Source organism: Mustela erminea, chromosome X, assembly GCF_009829155.1.
Source record: "Mustela erminea isolate mMusErm1 chromosome X, mMusErm1.Pri, whole genome shotgun sequence".
NCBI lineage: Eukaryota > Metazoa > Chordata > Mammalia > Carnivora > Mustelidae > Mustela > Mustela erminea.
In genome coordinates this window covers 77,498,073-77,518,885 of record NC_045635.1, presented here as the reverse complement: position 1 = coordinate 77,518,885, position 20,813 = coordinate 77,498,073, and the positions used below count along the sequence as shown (strand labels likewise).

At 37.3% G+C, this 20,813-nt stretch overlaps 1 protein-coding gene across 1 annotated transcript in view; it reads right to left on the bottom strand.

The window, feature by feature from the left end:
• DIAPH2 (diaphanous related formin 2) overlaps positions 1 to 20,813 on the bottom strand; it is a 958,873-nt gene that overhangs the window by 889,886 nt on the left and 48,174 nt on the right. Inside the window, exons 2-3 of the mRNA XM_032331686.1 lie at positions 19,520 to 19,552; positions 16,764 to 16,940 (exon numbers count right to left, since the gene is read on the bottom strand). Of these exons, the coding sequence (XP_032187577.1) occupies positions 16,764 to 16,940; positions 19,520 to 19,552 (210 nt within the window). The remainder of the gene's footprint in view (positions 1 to 16,763; positions 16,941 to 19,519; positions 19,553 to 20,813) is intronic.

Here is a 20,813-nt window from a genome sequence, read left to right as displayed (position 1 = left end):
TTCACAACGTGCTAGCTGGGCTTGAAAGAGGCATGGAGGATATTAGAGAAACCCTGTCTGGAAAAATAAAACCCCTTTCTGGAGAAATAAAAGAACTAAAATCTAACCAAGCTGAAATCAAAAAAGTTACTAATGAGGTGCAATCAAAAATGGAGTTTCTTACTGGTAAGAAAAAGGAAGCAGAAGACAATATTAGTGATATAGAAGACGAAATGACAGGGAATAAAGAAGCTGAGCAAAAGAGAGACAAACAACCAGTGGACCACGAGGGGAGAATTCGAGAGATAACTGATATACCTTAAGACGAAACATTATGAGAATAACGGGGATTCCAGGAGAAGTAAAAGAGAGAGGGGGCAGAAGGTATACTGGAGCAAATTATAACAGACAATTTCTCTAATATGGCAATGGGAACAAGCATCAAAATACAGAAGGCACAGAGAACCCCCCTCAAAATCAATAAAAATAAATCCACACCCCAGCATCTAATAGTAAAACTTCCTAGTCTTAGTGACAACGAGAAAATCCTGAAAGCAGTTCGGGACAAGAAGTCTGTAACATCCAATGGTAGAAATAAAGACTGGCATCAGACGTATCCAAAGAGATTTGGCAGGCCACAAAGAACTGGCATGACGTATTGAGACACTAAATGAGAAACATATGCAGCCAAGAATATTAAATCCACCTAGGCTGTCATAGAAAATAAGAGAGATAAAAACCTTCCAGGACAAATAAAAATTAAAAGAACTTTCAAACACCAAACCAGCCATACAGAAAATATTGAAAGAGGTCCTCTAAGCAAAGAGAGAGCCTAGGAGGAGATGAGGAAAGGAACAGAGACAATATACAGTAACAGTCACCCTACAGGCAACACGGTGGCACTAAATTCATACCTTTTGATAGTTACCCTAAATGTAAATGGGCTAAAAGTCCCAATCAAAAGACACAGGGTATCAGAATGGATAAAATAACAAAACTCATCAATATGCTGTCTATAAGAAACTCATTTTAGACCCAAAGACACCTCCAGATTTAAAGTGAGGGGGTGAAAAACAATTCACCATGCTAATGGACAACAAAAGAAACCAGGGCTGGCAATCCTTACCTCAGATCAATTAGATTTTAAGCAAAAGACTATAATAAGAGATGAAGAAGGATACTATATCATACTCAAAGGGTCTGTCCAACAAGAAGATCTAACAATTTTAAATGTCTATGCTCCTAATATTGGAGCAACCAAGTATATAAACCAATTAACTAACAAAATCAAAGAAACACATCAATAGTAATAAAATAACAGTAGAGGAGTTCAACACCAACCTCACTGAAATAGACAAATCCTCTAAGCAAAAGATCAACAAGAAAATAAAGGCTTTAAGTGACACACTAGACCAGATGGACATCACAGATATATTCAGAACATTCAATCCCAGAGCAACAGAATAGACAGTCTTCTCTACGGCAAATGGAACATTCTCCAGAACAGACCACATCCTGGGTCACAAATCAGGTTTCAACCAGTACCAAAAGACTGGGATCATTCCCCGCATATTTTCAGACCACTATGCTCTGAATCTAGAACTCAATCACTAGAGGAAAACTGGAAGGAATTCAAATACATGGGGGCTAAAGGGCATCCTACTAAAGAATGAATGGGTCCACCAGAAAATTAAAGAAGAATTGTAAAAAATCAGGGAAACCAATGATAATGAGAACACAACTGTTCAAAATCTGTGGACACAGCAAAGGCAGTCCTGAGAGGAAAGTATATAGCCATACAAGCCTTTCCAAATGAACAAGAAAGGTCTCAAGTATGCAACCTAACCCTAAACCTAAAGGAGCTGGAAAACAGCAAAGAAAACCTAAACCCAGCAAGAGAAAAGAAATCAAAACTATCAGAACACAAATCAATGAAATCAAAACCAAAAGAACAGTAGAACAAATCAATAAAACTAGGAGATAGTTCTTTCAAAGAACTAATAAGATTGATAAAACCTGGCCAGACTTATCCAAAAGAGAAAGGACCCAAATAAATAAAATCATGAATGATAGAGGAGAGATCACAACCAACACCAAAGAAATACCAATAATTATAAGAACATATTAAGAGCAACCATACGCCAGCAAATTTGACAATCTGGAAGAAATGGATGCATTCCTAGAGATAATAAAAACTGCCAAAACTGAATCAGGAAGAAACAGAAAACCTAAACAGACCCATAACCAGTAAGGAGATAGAAGCAGTCATCAAAGATATCCCAACAAACAACAGCCAAAAACCAGACGGCTTCCCAGGGGAATTCTAGCAAACATTTAAAAAATTAATACCTGTTCTCCTGAAACTGTCCCAAAAAAATAGAAATGGAAGGAAAAATTCTAAAACTCATTTTATGAGGCCAGCATTAAGTTGATATCAAAACCAGACAAAGATCCCATCAAAAATGAGAAATCTAGACCAACATCCTTGATGAACACAGAGGTGAAAATTCTCATCAAAGTACTAGCCAATGGGATCCAACAGAACATTAAAAGTATTATTCGCCATGACATAGTGGGATTTATTCCAGGGCTGCAAGGTTGGTTCAACATCTGCAAATCAATCAATGTGATACAATACATTAATAAAAGAATAAGAACCATAAAATACTCTCAATAGATGCTGAAAAAGCATTTGACAAAGTACAGCATCCCTTCCTGATCAAAACTCTTCAAAGTGTAGGGAAAGAGGGTACATCCTCAATATCATCAAAGCCATTTATGAAAAACCCAGAGCGAATATCATCTCAATGGGGAAAAACTGAGAGCTTTTCCCCTAAGGTCAGGAACATGGCAGCGATGTCCACTTTCACCACTGCTATTCAACACAGTACTAGAAGTCCTAGCCTCAGCAATCAGCCAAGAAAAAGAAATTAAAAGCATCCAAGTCGGCAAAGAAGTCAACCGCTCACTCTGAAGATGATATGATACATTATGTGGAAAACCCAAATAACTCCACTCCAAAACTGCTAGAACTTGTACAGGAATTCAGGAAAGTGTCAGGATATAAAATCAATGCACAGAAATCAGTTGCATTTCTATACACCAACGACACGACAGAAGAAAGAGAAATTAAGGAGTCCATCCCATTGACAATTGCAGCCAAAATCATAAGAGACCTAGGAACAAACCTAAGCAAAGAGGCAAAGAATCTATACTCAGAGAAATATTAAGTGCTCATGAAAGAAATTGAGGAAGACAAAAAGAAATGGAAAAACGTTCCATGCCCGTGGATTGGAAGAACAAATATTGGGACAATGTCTATATTACCTAAAGCAATCTACACATTTAATGCAATCCCAATCAAAATACCATCTTTTTTTTTTTTCAAAGAAATGGAACAAATAACCCTATTATTTATATGGAACCAGAAAAGACCCCGAATAGTGAGAGGAATATTGAAGAAGAAAGCCGAATTGGTGGCATCACAATTTCAGACTTCAAGCTCTATTACAAAGCTGTCATCATCAAGACAGTATGGTGCTGGCACAAAAACAAACACATAGATCAATGGAACAGAATAGAGAGGCCAGAAGTGGACCCTCCACTCTATGGACAACTAATCTTCAACAAAGGAGGAAAGAATGCCCAACGGCAAAGAGTCTCTTCAACAAATGGTGCTGGGAAAACTGGACAGCCACATGCAGAAAAATGAAACTGGACCATTTCCTTAAACCACACATGAAAATAGACCCAAAATGGATGAAGGACCTCAATGTGAGAAAGGAATCCATCCAAATCCTTGAGGAGAACACAGGCAGCAACCTCTGTGACCTCAGCCGCAGCAACTTCTTCCAAGGAACATCGCCAAAGGCAACAGAAGCAAGGGCAAAAATGAACTATTGGGATTTCATCAAGATCAAAAGCTTTTGCACAGCAAAGAAAACAGTCAATAAAACCAAAAGACAACTGACGGAATGGGAGAAGATATTCACAGAAAACATATCAAATAAAGGGATAATATCCAAAATCTATAAAGAACTTGTCAAACTCAACACCCAAAGAACAAAAAATCCAATCAAGAAATGAGCAGAGGATATGAACAGACGTTTCTGCAAAGACATCCAGATGACCAACAGACACATGAATAAATGCTCCACCATCACACTCGGCATCAGGGAAATATAAATCAAAACCACAACGAGACACCACCTCACACCAGCCAGAATGGCTAAAATTAGTAAGTCAGGAAACGACAGATGCTGGTGAGGATGCGGAGAAAGGGGAACCCTTCTACACTGTTGGTGGGAATGCAAACTTGTGCAACCACTCTGGAAAACAGCATGGAGGTTCCTCAAAAAGTTGAAAATAAAGCTACCCTCTGACCCAGCAATCACACTACTGAGTATTTACCCTAAATATACAAATGTGGGAATCTGAACGGGCATGTGCACCCGAATGTGTATAGCAGCAATGCCCACAATAGCCAAACTATGGAAAGAGCCTTAGATGTCCATCAATAGATAAATGGATAAAGAAAATGTGGTGTGTATATATACAATGGAATACTATGCAGCCATCAAAAGACAAAATCCTCCATTTGCAATGACATGGATGGAAATAGAGGGTATTATGCTGAGCAAAATAAGTCAATCAGAGAAAGACAATAACCATATTATGTCTTTGATATGAGGAATTGGAGAGGCAGAGTGGAGAGTGTGGGGGTTACGGAAGGAAAAATTGAAACAAGATTGGATCCGGAGAGAGAAAAACCATAAGAAACTCTTAATCTCACAAAACAAACTGAGGGTTGCTAAGGGGAAGAGGAGTATGGGGAGGGTGGTTGCATTATGGATATGCATATAGGGTATGTAATATGGTGAGTGCTGTGAACTGTGTAAGCCTAATAATGATTCACAGACCTGTACTCCTGGGGCAAATAATACATTATATGTTAGTAAAAATAATAGAAAAAATTTTAAAATAAAAAATAAATAAATAAAATTTTAAGTCATTTTAAAATCTTGTTCATGTTTTTCTCATTCTTTATTATGTCTGTATTTTACAACAGACATAGTACATACGTATATGCATAAAATTTTTAAATAAAATACATTGGAGTTACTTGCACAAGCACGCATATTTTTTCTAACAAGATAATAAATCAAGAAGTTGAGAGACTATTAGTGCGGAGCTTGACAAACTTTCTACATAGGACCAGATAGTAAATGTTTTAGGCTTTGTGGGTCACAGGGTCTTTATCACAATTATTCAACCTGCAGCTGTAACACAAAAGGAGCCACAAATGATATATAAACAAATGGTTATGGCTGCATTCAAAAATAATTATAAACACTGAATTTCATATATTTTTCATGTGTCCTGAAAGACTTCTTTTGATTTTTTTCCAGCAATTTAAAAAATGTAAGGTTAAAACATTTTTTCAAATTATTCTTACTTTTTGAGCCATAAAAAATAAAATCCTAGAGGCAAAGATAGTGTATTTGTCATCTTTATGTTCCCCTGGACCTAACGAAGAAACTGGCATTCAACAGAGAGATGTCAAATAAACTTTTCCATTTTCTTTTTTTTTTTTTAAGATTTTATTTATTTATTTATCAGAGAGAAAAGAGAGAGAGAGAGTATGCACAAGCAGGCAGAGGCTGAGAGAGAAGCAGGCTCCCTGCTGAGCAAGAAGCAGGATGCGGGACTCGATTCCAGGATGCTGGGATCATGACCTGAGCTGAAGGCAGCAGCCTAACCAACTGAGCCACCCAGGCATCATTATGTCCTACTATATCACGCCTATCAGAACATAAGCTTCTTTTTTTTAAGATTTTATTTATTTATTTGACAGAGAGATAACAAGTAGGCAGAGAGACAGGCAGAGAGAGAGGGGGAAGCAGGCTTCCTGCCGAGCAGAGAGCCCAATATGGGGCTTGATCCCAGGACCCTGAGGTCATGACCTGAGCCGAAGGCAGAGGCTTAACCCACTGAGCCACCCAGGTGCCCCAGAACATAAGCTTCTTGACAGCAGGAGATTCCCTTGAGCTCTTCTCTGCTCTTTTTTCCTCAGAGCTTAGACCAGTACCTGGCATACAGAAGGCACTCAATCTTGATAAACGTAATTGTTTAAGCTCTGAGAATGCGTTAATGCCAAAAAATACTGAAAATTCGTTAAGTGACATGGGGTTTCATAGTATATTTGGGTCTTTCCTGTTTCCTCCCTGAGCTCCTGCACTGGGTTAAGCACCCACAGTAGCCTATTCACAGGTATCCTACTACTATTGAAACCAGGTTTGTACATTCTTCTCTCCTTGACCAAACTCTGAGTTCTATGAGGACAGTGGAGGTATTGCATTCATCTTTGTACCTCCAACATACAGCAACCTGGAATACTGCACATATTAAAAAAAAACAGTTGTGTAGGCGCCTGGCTGGCTCAGTTGGTTGTGTCTGCCTTCAGCTCACATCATGATCCCAGGTTTCGGGGATCAAGCCCCCGTCGGACTCCCTGCTCAGCTGGGAGTCTGCTTCTTCCTCTCCTTCTGTCCCTCCCCTAACTCATGTTCTCTCTCCTGTTCAGTCTCTCTCTCTCAAATAAATAAATAAAATCCTTCCCAAAAAAACTGCTATGGAAATACATTCATAGCAATGAATGTATAAAAAATATATCTTGGAAAGCAATTCTATGTACAAACCAAGAACAGAGGCAATAAACTGTTAAGTTTACCAGCTACAACCAGGTAAATTTGAAAAACCTAGTTCCTTTAATTCTTCTTGCAAACCTTGGTGAAAATTTTATTTGTTAAGTGAATTTAAAAGTGACTCAGATTTAGTTACCTTTTTTAAAGAAGATTTTACTTGTTTATAAACAAAGAGTAGGGGGATAGACAGAGGGAAAAGGGGAGAGAGAGAATCTCAAGCAAACCCTGCACTGAGCACGGAGCCTGACGCAGGGCTCAATCTCACAAGCCTGAGATCATTCATGACCTGATCCGAAATCAAGAGTCGGACACTTAACTTACTGAGCCACCCAAGCACCCCTCAGTTTTTTTCTAGACCTATTTACTTGGTAGGTTTTGCTCCTCTTACAAGCTATTCTTAGAATCTATGTAATCTATGTATCTCAGTCTAATAATGTACAGTAAAGACACTGGAAATGTAAAGGTAACCAATGGAAATTATGTGATCTAGACAATTTATAAGGCTGTAATAATCTCTGACTATTTCTGTGGCTTATAATAAATTTTAAGATTTATTTTACCTATATTTTATGGTAATTTAACTATCAATTCAAATTAATAATGATGACAGCAGTAAAAGGTTCTCATCCAAGCTAACCAACTCCTAAAACACCAATGTTGTATAAAAAAGAAACCGAGGGGGCACCTGGGTGGCTCAGTGGGTTGGGGCCCCTGCCTTCGGCTCAGGTCATGATCCCACGGTCCTGGGATTGAGTCCCGCGTCGGGTTCTCTGCTCAGCAGGGAGCCTGCTTCCCTTCCTTTCTCTCTCTCTGCCTGCCTCTCTGCCTGCTTGTGATCTCTGTATGTCAAATAAATAAATAAAAAATCTTTAAAAAAAAAAAAAAAAAAAGAAACCCAGGAGTGAGTCAGGGGAGATAAGTATACCTGGGTTAAAGTATAACACCTGGGGTCCAAAGTCACAAATTCTCTCTAAATTGGTGAAAGCCAAAAGAGAGAGAACACAAAAACTAAAAAGCTTTGGGATTATTTATGGCAGTCCTAGCAGACAGAACATGGGCTAGATAATTTAGTATTTATTGCATATAGCTATACTGTCATTAAAATAAGCCCAAAATGCAAAATACAGTAATATAAATTGCTGAATAGAAACAAAGTGCAAAACATATTTACACATGGAATCATATATTAAAATGAGGTTGAAATGAAATATATATACTTACAAATTAATCAAAATATCATCAGTAGCCTCATGTTTTGCATATGACAAAACTATTTAACTGCCTATGTTAGAACATATCTATACAAATCCAATGTCACCAAAGTAAGCTGGATCTCCACTCAACAGATCTTTCTGATAGCTAACATAAGAAATCAAATTTCAGGGCACCTGGTGGCTCAGCGGGTTAAGCCCCTGCCTTCGGTTCAGGTCATGGTCTCAGGGTCCTGGGATCAACCCCCAACCCCCAAATCAGGCTCTCTGCTCAGCGGGGAGCCTACTTCTCCCTCTCTCTCTGCCTGCCTCTCTACTTGTAATCTCTACTTGTCAAATAAATAAATAAAATCATTTTTAAATAAAAGAAAGAAATCAATTCCAACTTGAGTACTCAAGAAGTCTCTCTATTTTTTAAGCTTAAAATGGAAACGCTCTCTCTCTCTAGTCCCCAAGAAAGAACAACTGCATACAAAAAAGTAATAATACTCAAAAGGAAACACAAGTTTCCAGACATTATCTCTCTACTTGTTCTAGCTGTATTAATTCAGTTCATATAAAAACAAATTATCACTGCTAAATATTTAATAGTCCTTAGGCAGTATACTCAAGTGTGCAAAAACCAGTTCAGTTATTCTCAAAGACCATGAAACTCAAAGGCCACGTAAGCTCAAAGGTCATGAAACTTACAATATTGAATAACTATCCAATTATACCAATATCAATTTACTTATAAAGTGGAGGAGATATTTCACCAATCTAATTAGAAGCAATACTAAATGCATCTCATTAACATGAGAAACATTACAAATAAAATCTCATTCAAATTTGAATTTTTGGTTAAAGATGATATGTAATACTACAGTCACCTTTTAGTAGTAAGTACAGACTATAGTAACTACAGTTATTACAATCACCTTTTATAGCTAAAAAAAAAAATGTAAAAGCAGTATTGCTGCTTTGGTTCTACTACCTTTACCCACTTGAGAAACATTTGAAAACATGACTCTGGGGAGGAGGGGAACAAGAATCTTAAAGAGCAAGTATCATTTATTCCTGCTGCTAATTATAAAATTCATATAAAAACAAGTGTTTTTCATTCTTAAAAGTTTTAATAGAAAGTCTTCCCTATTTTCAATTAATACTCGGTGACTATATGTAAAAAAATTCAGTCTTAGAAACTACTGAAGACATGCTGCTATATAAAGAGAATGTGCTTCATTAAAGAATCATCTATAACTTTCAAATTTGGAGCTTTAAAATCTGTCAGCAATAGCCATTGATACATTGTGCAAAACATCTGTCTAAAATTGTTTTACTAAATAACTACAATTTGAAAAGTCACATACCAATGCAGAAAATATAAGTCAGAATCAATAGAACATTACTAATTTACAAATACACTAGTAAAGGAAATCTAACCCCTCAAATTTTTCAGTTAACTTAACTTGTTGCATGATTTTACTTAGCAATAGTCAAGTGATTTTTAAAATAAGTTATTAATAATGAAATAAGAGCTATAGTAATCAGAGTTAATACTTAAAAAATTATGTCTAGGGGTGCCTGGGTGGCTCAATGGGTTAAATCCTCTGCCTTCCACTTAGGTCGTGATCCCAGGGTCCCGGGATCGAGACCCACACTGGGCTCTCTGCTCTGCGGGGAGCCTGCTTCCTCCTCTCTCCTTGCCTGCCTCTCTGCCTTTGTGATCTCTGTCAAATAAATGAATAAAATATTTTTAAAAAATAAAAAATTGTGTCTATACTGGGGCACCTGGGTGGCTCAGTGGGTTAAGCCTCTGCCTTCGGCTCAGGTCATGAAGTCGGGGTCCTGAGATTGAGCCCAGCATCGAGCTCTCTGCTCAGCGGGGAGCCTGCTTCCCCCTCTCTCTCTGCCTGCCTCTCTGCCTACTTGTGATCTCTCTCTCTGTGTCATATAAATAAAATCTTTTAAAAAAATTATGTCTAATACTAATTTCATATTTAACCCCAAATCCCCTAGTATCTATAAGCCTGTACACTGAGAACTCCTGTTGATAAGATATGATCCTCAAGCATAGCAAGAGTTTCAATTATCAGAGGAAGATAGGATTATATTTGAATACTGCCTTTGATCATTTAAGCTTTTCACCAAAAGTCCTACCAAAATACATCATTACCCAGAAATTCCAAATAATAAATTTTATTAGCCGTTTTAAAGTAACTTATTTCTGGTCAAGCATCTCATATAAATTACTGTGTATAAGGCTGTGCTATTTTGTACAATTATTTAGAATTTTTTATACCTCAGTATGTATCCTAAAACACATACTGAGTGTTTAGGTCAAATGGCCTAAATGTTTGTTTGTAGTTCACTAAAGTGAAAAAAAGCCAATCAACAGAACTAGCACAATAAAAGATGATAATCATGAAAAACAAGAGTATCCTACATAGTGGCCATCAAATAGAACCCGAACATCTATTACTTTATTTTTACAAGGAAGGACACCTAGGAAGAGTGAAATAAAAGAACTTTGACGCTGGGAAGTCTACTTGTGTTTTAGAAACAGATCCACTTAAGTGTCTTCTCCCTATCGATTTAAATAATGGCATTTTAACAGTTTTCCATTATAAATTTTCAGTCTCTTTCAACTGATGCTTTGTAAAAAGACATTACAGACAACTTTACATCATCAGTAGGAAATAATCCATCCCAAACTGGCTTTGCCTACTAACCAATATACTTTTGAATTGCCTTCTATTTCCAGAGTATGTATGCAAGGAAAATGTATTAACTTATATTTAGCTTAAACGAAACATTATTAAAGACAGATGCTACAAGGCGCATTTGCATGGCTCAGGCTGATTAAGCATATTCCTTCAGCTCAGGTCATGATCCTAGGGTCCTGGGACCAAGCACTGTGTCAGGCTCCCTGCTCAGAGCTTGTTTCTCCCTCTTCCTTTGCGATTCCTCCTGCTTGTGCTCTCTCCCTCTCTCAAATAAATAAAATCTTTTAAAAAAAAAGACAGTAGATTCCTGTATAAGTTCTAGCAGTTTTGGAGTGGAGTCTTTTGGGTTTTCCACATATAGTATCATATCATCTGCGAAGAGTGATAATTTGACTTCTTCTTTGCCGATTTGGATGCCTTTAATTTCCTTTTGTTGTCTGATTGCTGAGGCTAGGACCTCTAGTACTATGTTGAATAGCAGTGGTGATAATGGACATCCCTGCCGTGTTCCTGACCTTAGCGGAAAAGCTTTCAGTTTTTCTCCATTGAGAATGATATTTGCGGTGGGTTTTTCATAGATGGCTTTGATGATATTGAGGTATGTGCCCTTTATCCCTACACTTTGAAGAGTTTTGATCAGGAAGGGATGCTGTACTTTGTCAAATGCTTTTTCAGCATCTATTGAGAGGATCATATGGTTCTTGTTCTTTCTTTTATTAATGTGTTGTATCACATTGACTGATTTGCGGATGTTGAACCAACCTTGCAGCCCTGGAATAAATCCCACTTGGTCGTGGTGAATGACATATCAGATAAAGGACTAGTGTCCAGAATCTATAAAGAACTTAGCAAACTCAACACCCAAAGAACAAATAATCCAATCAAGAAATGGGCAGAGGACATGAACAGACATTTCTGCAAAGAAGACATCCAGATGGCCAACAGACACATGAAAAAGTGCTCCATATCACTCGGCATCAGGGAAATACAAATCAAAACCACAATGAGATATCACCTCACACCAGTCAGAATGGCTAAAATAAACAAGTCAGGAAATGACAGATGCTGGCGAGGATGCGGAGAAAGGGGAACCCTCCTACACTGTTGGTGGGAATGCAAGCTGGTGCAGCCACTCTGGAAAACAGCATGGAGGTTCCTCAAAATGTTGAAAATAGAACTGCCCTATGACCCAGCAATTGCACTATTGGGTATTTACCCTAAGGATACAAACGTAGTGATCCAAAGGGGCACATGCACCCGAATGTTTATAGCAGCAATGTCCACAATAGCCAAACTATGGAAAGAACCTAGATGTCCATCAACAGATGAATGGATCAAGAAGATGTGGTATATATACACAATGGAATACTATGCAGCCATCAAAAGAAATGAAATCTTGCCATTTGCGACAACATGGATGGAACTAGAGCGTATCATGCTTAGCGAAATAAGTCAAGCAGAGAAAAACAACTATCATATGATCTCCCTGATATGAGGAAGTGGTGATGCAACATGGGGGCTTAAGTGGGTAGGAGAAGAATAAATGAAACAAGATGGGATTGGGAGGGAGACAAACCATAAGTGACTTTTAATCTCACAAAACAAACTGAGGGTTGCTGGGGGGAGGGGGTTTGGGAGAAGGGGGTGGGATTATGGACATTGGGGAGGGTATGTGCTTTGGTGAGTGCTGTGAAGTGTGTAAACCTGGTGATTCACAGACCTGTACCCCTGGGGATAGAGTATTATGCCTCCATCAGAAAGGATGAATACTCAACTTTTGTAGCAACATGGACGGGACTGGAAGAGATTATGCTGAGTGAAATAAGTCAAGCAGAGAGAGTCAATTATCATATGGTTTCACTTATTTGTGGAGCATAACAAATAGCATGGAGGACATGGGGACTTAGAGTGGAGAAGGGAGTTGGGGGAAATTGGAAGGGGAGGTGAACCATGAGAGACTATGGACTCTGAAAAACAATCTGAGGGTTTTGAAGGGACGGGGGGTGGGAGGTTGGGGTACCAGGTGGTGGGTATTATAGAGGGCACGGATTGCATGGAGCACGGGGTGTGGTGCAAAAATAATAAATACTGTTATGCTGGAAATAAAAAAAAATAAAAATAAAAAAAATAAATAAAAAAAAAAAAGAAAAGAAAAAAAAAAAAGACAGATGCTACAAAAAGGCCATTTTTTTTTACATTTTTATGTATCTAAATTTATGTTCCAGCTCACCCACTTACTAGCTAAGACAAGTTACAGAACCAATTTCTTCACTCTCTCTTAGCTTCAATTTCCTCATCTAAAAATGGAGTAAAACTATGTCACCTACTTTGTGGCATTTTCATAAGGATCAACTGAAATAATACGTATAAACTATTTAGTTACAAGCCTGGCTAGTAAGTGCACAGTAAATGAAAGCTATGATAATTCATAAAATAACTTTTTCACTGTAAGCTAATTACGGTGAAACTGAAGAGAACATAGAAAACACATAATGTCCAATGTACAAGTACACTTCTCTCAAAGAGAGATAATCTTTAAAATATATTTATTGATTTTTTTGGTTACTTTTAATCAAACCATATTTACCTAACTTCCTACTCTGAAATTTCCAATGGAAAGAAAAATTGCTAATAGAGAAAATGTGGCTCTCAACTGTACCTTTCTTTAAATCACATTGATGAACCCACAAGCAAATCTTTGTTAAAAACATCACTCATCGTGAATGGAACTAGAGGGTATCATGCTTAGCGAAAGTAAGTCAAGCAGAGAAAGACAACTATCATATCATCTCCCTGATATGAGGAAGTGGAGATGCAACATGGGGGGTTAAGTGGGTTAAGTGGGTAGGAGAAGAATAAATGATACAAGATGGGATTGGGAGGGAGACAAACCGTAAGTGACTCTTAATCTCACAAAACAAACTGAGGGTTGCTGCGGGGAGGGGGGTTGGGAGAAGGGGGGTGGGGTTATGGACATTGAGAAGGGTATGTGCTATGGTAAGTGCTGTGAAGTGTGTAAACCTGGCGATTCACAGACCTGTACCCCTGGGGATAAAAATATATTATATGTTTAAAAAAAATTTTTTTAATTATATTTAAAAACTCATTTAATAGTGGTAATATTCTCATTAAACATTAGAATATTCAAGCCACAAAACAGAAATGTTATAAAAAGTTTTTAAAACACTGTCAACACTGTACACAAAAACTTAGAAACTAGTAAGAATCATTTTTGCCTAAGGCTACAAGTATGATAAAGGCAGGTGCATGTCTGAAACAGAGTGAGCCAGTGGGAAGAGTAGCATAGGAAGTTATCAAAGGAGGGAAGGTGAGGATCAGATCATATAGGGCCTTATAAGCCATTTAAGTGTACTGACTTTTGTATACCAAGTGAAATGGGAGCCATGGAGAGACCTGATGAGCCAACTGATAGAATACTCTTCAGGATTTCAATGGATAATATTTCTGTATTGAAAATATCCTGTAGAGGGTCATGGTGAAACATGGAGACCAATTAAGAGTTGTAGTAGTCCTATAGTCCTACCACTACTGTGGCAGCCCAGGTAAGATTTCAATTAGTGTGGGGTCAGTAAAGGTGATAAGAAATGGTCAGCTATTCCAAGTACCTTACTTTGAATGAGGAGTTAATGGGTTACGAAATGAATTAAAGGTAAGGAAAAAAATAGTAAAAGACAATTCAAACGATTCTTGCCTTAGTAACTAGGTAGACAGATATACCACCAGCTAAGAAGGGGAAGACACTGGGAGGAGCAGGTTTGGAGGAGAATATCAGCAGTTCAGTTTTGAATATATTACTTTGGAGAACTCTACTGATCATCCAAGGTGAGACACTGATTTTGAAGTTGATATATGTCTAGAGTATAGACATGAGGACTAAGCTGGAGGTAAATTTGAGAACTGTGAGCACACAAATGGGATTTAAAAGCTCAGTATTGGTTGTTAATTACCAAAGAAGATAATATGAAGAGGAAAAGATGTCCTAGGCCTCTACTTTAAAGGCTGAGAACATGAAAAGGAATCAGCAAAGAAGACTGAAAAGAAGCTGCCAAAAAAGCAGAAGGAAAACCAAATCAATGTTGGGGGTATGGAAGGGAGAAAGCATTTCAAATTGGAGAGAATGATCAACTGTATCAAATGCTCCTGCAAGGTCAATTAAGATGTTTTATCTCTATCGTAAGGCTGTCACTGATGTTTTCTATTCTTTTCCCAATCCCAGTGAGTATCCTTATGATATGATCCTTGCTTTAAATTCTCCATCAGGCATGTTATTTATATCTGTTTCACTTAGATTTATAGCCAAGGCCTTAGCTTGTTCTTTCATTTGGCATAAATTCCTTCACCTTTGCATTTTCTCTAAGTGTCTTTCCCTGTGTTAGAAAATCCAGTTACGTTTCCTGCTTCCTGCAAGTAATGTCCTTATGAAGAAGAGGTCATGTACTGCCCAAGGCCTGGAGCTTCAGGGAGTGTCTCTGGTGTTTGCTGCATGTACTCTGCTGTCGTTTTGGGGTGCTATATCCTTTAGACCAGTACTCTGCAGAGGCCCTCCTTACCTGCTGTGGCCAGTGTTTGGTCCCTGAGCTGAATGTGGTGAGTTTAACCAGGTATACTCTGGTCTCCTTACAGAACGAGTCTTATCACCATCTCCACTGGAACTCCCTTCAAAACTCTCTGGTCAGGAGATGTGGTGAAGTCAGAGCTTTATGCTGGTCTTCTGAAGGTTAGGCCCACTGTGCTAGTCCTGAAGCAAGCCTGAGAAGGGTACCTCCAGTGAAGCACAGGGGGTGGGGCTTGGTGTAAGCAAATTATGCAGGCAGTGTTGCTGCTGGGCTGCTTCCAGCAGCTGGCTCACTGTTTATGTTGTTATGTGTGGGGGAGGGGAAGGGCTCCAGCCAACTCCTTTGTTCCCAGAGACATATCTCAGTGAATGCTGCCTCTCAGGGGAAAACTCAGAGGATAGCAAATAATTCCCATTCATTCCAGATGCTCTTCATATTGCTTTTACCAAGCAATCTGTCCTTGGGTTGCTGCCTGCCTTCTCTCCAGGAGCAGGGTGGTGCTCTCAGGGCTCTATCCCAGCCAATCTTGCTGATGTTCAAAATTTCAGGCTTTAAACCCTACTGGTTTCAAGAACTCATGAAACTCTGCCCTTCTTGTTTTCCAAAGCCAAGGGCTTTGGTGAAACAATCTCCATGTACGCACCCCCCCCCCCCCCCCCCCGCCATGTGCTTCTCTTTCTCTGTCTGTCTCTCTCTAGCCCTTCTCCAGACCAGAGCTCCCTCCCCTCCTCAGTAGCTTTGATCCATTCTTCCCTTAAACCACATCTCTCACTTCCTACCTTCTTTGATGTGGTCTCTTCTCTCCCTTCATTTGTAGAGTTTATTCTTTCAGTCTCCAGGTTGATTTCTGAGGTATTTAGAATGATTTGATAGCTATCTACTGTGTTCACAAGATGAGTTGAGCCTAGTGTCTTCCTACTCTACTGCCATCCTCCTCCTTCTCTGAGGCACTGTTTCTCCTCTATGTTTTCCATTGTTGTTGTTGCTGTTTTAAGATTTTATTTATTTACTTGACAGAGATCACAAGTAGACAGAGAGGCAGGCAGAGAGGGAGAGAGAGAGAGGGAAGCAGGCTCCACGCTGAGCAGAGAGCCCGATGCGGAACTCGATCCCAGGATCTTGAGATCATGACCTGAGCCGAAGGCAGCGGCTTAACCCACTGAGCCACCCAGGTGCCCTCCATTGTTGTTTTACCCTCCATCTTCCCCACTCTATTTCATATACCTAACAAGATACCTTGTGTTGTTTCCAGCAAAGTAAAATTTGGCCTGTTTTACTTTACAGAAACAGAAACACAAATCAGTTAATTAAAAAACTGGATTCAATGTGCCTGAGACTACAAAATACTAGAGAACACAAATAAAAAAGAGAGGCCCTGCTTTCTGGAGCTCACTGTAGAAGTAATAAGTGAGGATGTTTTAGTTCAAAAACACAGATACTTCTGAAAATAGTTCTGTGTTATCAACAGGTTTCTGGTCTCTCTTTTACATTACAAACACAATCCATACAAACATACCTACTTGAAACACCATGCTATCTTGGACACACAAATTTTAAAATCACAACAAAAATAGGGGTCTAACTTACCATCATTTTTTCAAAGAGATCCAGTACTTCCTTTTCTGACAAATTCAAAGATCGTTCATCATACAATGGCTGAGCTGCTGGAAACTCACTCATAGTAACTTGAGAATCAATAGGATGTTGAATAAGAGGTTTTTCTTTTTTGACAGTAGATTTTCTAAAACTTGTAATCCGGTCACGCTACAAAGAAAAACATAAGAAACTCTAAGAAAGGAACCCAGAATCACAAATACAAAGTACTGAAACATCAAAATAGCACTTAATACAAGAAACATCAAAATAGCACTTAGTATAATATGTATCATTAGTGTCTTTTGACAAACTCTTAAGCAACAAGCTCCAGTTAGAGATTGTACAGTTTTGAAAATTTGTAGTAGTTCTTCAGTCTCAGAAGTCTGAGGTGTGAAAAGCATTTCTCAAAAGTAAACCTTAGTCCCTTATTTCTGTTTCACACAGTAAGTAGGTAAAAAAAAAAAAAAAAAATCCTGCATTAAGGTCACGTGGTTGTTTAGGGGAGAATATAGCTTTGAACTATGAGAAATAAAGAAAGGAAATATAAACAGCCCCAATGTTCAATTCTAAGAGGTAAATTACAACATTTCTCTCTTCGAAGTGCCAAAAATTGTGACAAGTATCTATGGATACTTTGTCAGCATAGCGGTTGGGTATAATAGTTAAGGACATAGATTCTGAAGCCAGACTGGGTTTGAATGTGCCCTTTACTAACTGAGGAACCCTGTGTAAATTATGCTTCCTAATCTCTAAAATATGTATAGCAAGTGGCATCTGGGTGGTTCTTTCAGGTAAGCATCTGACTTTTAATATCCGCTCAGGTCATCATCTAGTAGGGATCATGAGATCAAGCCCCACCCACACAGGGCTCTATGCTCAGTGGGGAATCTGCTTGAGATTTTCTCTTTCTCTAAAATAAATACATAAAGTCTTTAAAATACAGATAACAAGTACCTATACCACAGAGTTATACTGAGATTAAAATAAGTTGATATGTTTAATGTACTTCTCTGCTATTTATTATAATTGTTGCTGTTACTATGACTGCCCTTTTTTTCCCTGAAAATAGAGAATAACAAGACATCACCTTTTCCATTTAATGGCAATGTTAACGCATACAGAATTATCTTATTCCTACAACTACTATTATGAAGAACTTCAGGATATTGACTCTGAAACTTTGGTTCCATGCACAATCTCTAATAATTAGCTTGCTATTTCACATAAAGTATATTAATGAGTCCAGGTACATATGAACATCCCAATCTGTTTTAAACCACAAAACACTAGACCTCAAAAATTAGTAATGTCCATAAAACTGAATGCAATTCAGTTTTATTCTGGTTTCTGTTAGAAAGCACATGCATACCATCAACTCATGTTAAACAAGCACACATGTTAGATGTGAGAACAGTAATCTTCCTGCCATGTTACTGAGTCCTTATAAATTATTTCAAATATTTTAATTATTACAAACTGCATCACAGAAGTTATTACAACTACTTAATTTTCTGTTGACTCCCCCCATAAAAAGAACACACTTTTAATTTTGATTCCAGGAACCCTTTTTTTTTTAATTAAAAGCTGTATTTTTAAAGAAATATGAGCAGTTTTATGCAGCTTATTTAGGATTACAAAAATGATTTCAGTACATGGTTTCATACAAAGAGATTATATAAATCATAGTGTTTTAGAGCTGGGAAGAAATTTGAAAAATCATCTAGACCCTCTCATTTCACAGAAAAAGTGACTCACTAAATTTGTAAGTCCTGGTTCCAATCCCAATGTTCACATTAAGATTTATTTCTTCAAATTATCCTGAACTATATTCTAATTTTCTTTTAACTCTTAGAGGAAAATAAAGTTGGTTTAGGTATGTATTACATTTTCAAACAACTCTATTAAGTAATCCCAAATAAGCTTAAGTACATATTCAACAGTCAAATTTCACTAAAAAAATATGGTGGACATAAAAGCATTTAAATATGTAATTTACCATTAAATCAATGTTTTTCTGTTCCTGTTACTTCATGTCACTTTTGTAGTGCTAGATTGTAACTGAGTAGCATTATTTACATATATACTTGATCTTCCATTATGCCCTTCATTTCTATCTAGATAATACTGCTTTCGGCTATACTCTAATAAGAAAACGAAGTTAAGCTACACAATTTTATCTTCTTGAATCACTAATGTTTTACATTATTTGTAATTTCACAAAGAAAAAAAATGGACACTGCTTAAAATACTGTATTTTAAAAGTTTAGCTATAAAAGGGCACTCTTAAAAGTTAAGCCCATAACTTTTAATAAGATTTACTATGATAGCCTTAGCTCAAAATATTTAAGAATTTTAATTTTAACAGCATATAGCTGACATGATTAACTTACTTTCCTTTCTACATTAATTTTCCCCAATATTGACATTAATCTTTTACTTATTCACAGTTTCCTTGGCTATCATAGGAGAAAAACGTCTGTATTTTCCAGAGTTAGATTTATATACAGACAAAAAAAATTCTGGTTAAGGTATATAGTAGGATAAAATCAAAATTTTACTGAGTTCTCTGATAATTCTTTACTTTAAGATCCAAAAAAACAAAAGAATCTCTTAAGAAGTCTTCCATTCTACTGTACTTTTAAACATCTATATATATCTTACATACATGAATGCTTTAATGTCCACCCACTTTAGTTAAAAAAGGCAACATGCACAAGTAACATAACATGCTACTAAGACAACCTTACCACATCATCTGCCAAAGTTTTTATTTGAATGTTCTATTAAAACCAAAAGGGGAAAAAAAAAAACCTGTCAGATAAGAGAATTCATAGATCAAACAAATTAATAATTGAATGATACCCCATTGATTTTATTAATTATAACTAATCAAAAAGAACTAGCAACTTTGAATATATAACCAAATACATTTTTTACAAGAGGAAAAAAAAACACTCTTTAAGGATTAAAAATGAAGATTTGGATGGGGGTGTGTACTTGTTTTTAAAGATGACTTGCAGAGTCCCAAAGTCAGATCTGGATCAGACATCATTACCATAGTGCTCAAACATGATAAAAGAAATTGCAAAGTGTTAAGTCCTTTCAAGTTTTTTCAAAGTTTTAGAATGAATCATATATATGAAATAAATAAATTTTTAAAAATGGAAAAAATGTCACATTTAATATAAATGAAATAAATGAAACAGCTGTGTCTAAAATCCAGTTACATCTGATAATTAAAGGACATCTTCAAAATATACTAGAAAAAACTGAATTAACAGATTCTGTTAATCTATGTCCATTTCTCAAAAATTCCAAAACATGTTTTTTCCATGTGGTTTTCTACTTCTGCTGAAAAGCTTAAAATGGTATATCCTAGTTAGTAAAAGAAAGTGGCTAATAAAAGCTACCATACAACAAAATGGGCACCACTATTTGAAGAATTAGGGTACAGCAATGCTAAAGTAATAAAGCAATTATTACAGTAAAGTAAACAAAGAAATAATAATTAGTAATCTTCCATGATTGAGAAGGTAATTCAAGATCTTACAATAACATATGATCAGCATGAAGGGCAATTATTATAAGTACGCTGAAATTCTAATTAAAAATTGTGATTTGGGGGCACAGTTGTTAAGCATCTGCCTTCAGCTCAGAATCGAGCCCCACATCTGGCTAACTACTCAGCGGGAAGCCTGCTTCTCCTTCTCCCACTCCCCTCTGCTTGTATTCCCTTTCTCGCTGTCTCTCTCTCTCTCTCTCTGTGTCAAATAAATGAGTAAAATCTTTAAAAAATAATAAAATAATAAAAATTGTGGTTAGGGAGGAAAGAGATTTTTAAAAATCACCAGTTGAGATTTAAAAATAAACTTTCTGCCACATCCTACACATTTATGTCTTATAACAGAAGCTGAGGGGCGCCTGGGTGGCTCAGTGGGTTTAGCCTCTGCCTTCGGCTCAGGTCATGATCCCAGGGTCCTGGGATCGAGCCCCGCATCAGGCTCTCTGCTCAGCGGGGAGCCTGCTTCCCTATCTCTCTCT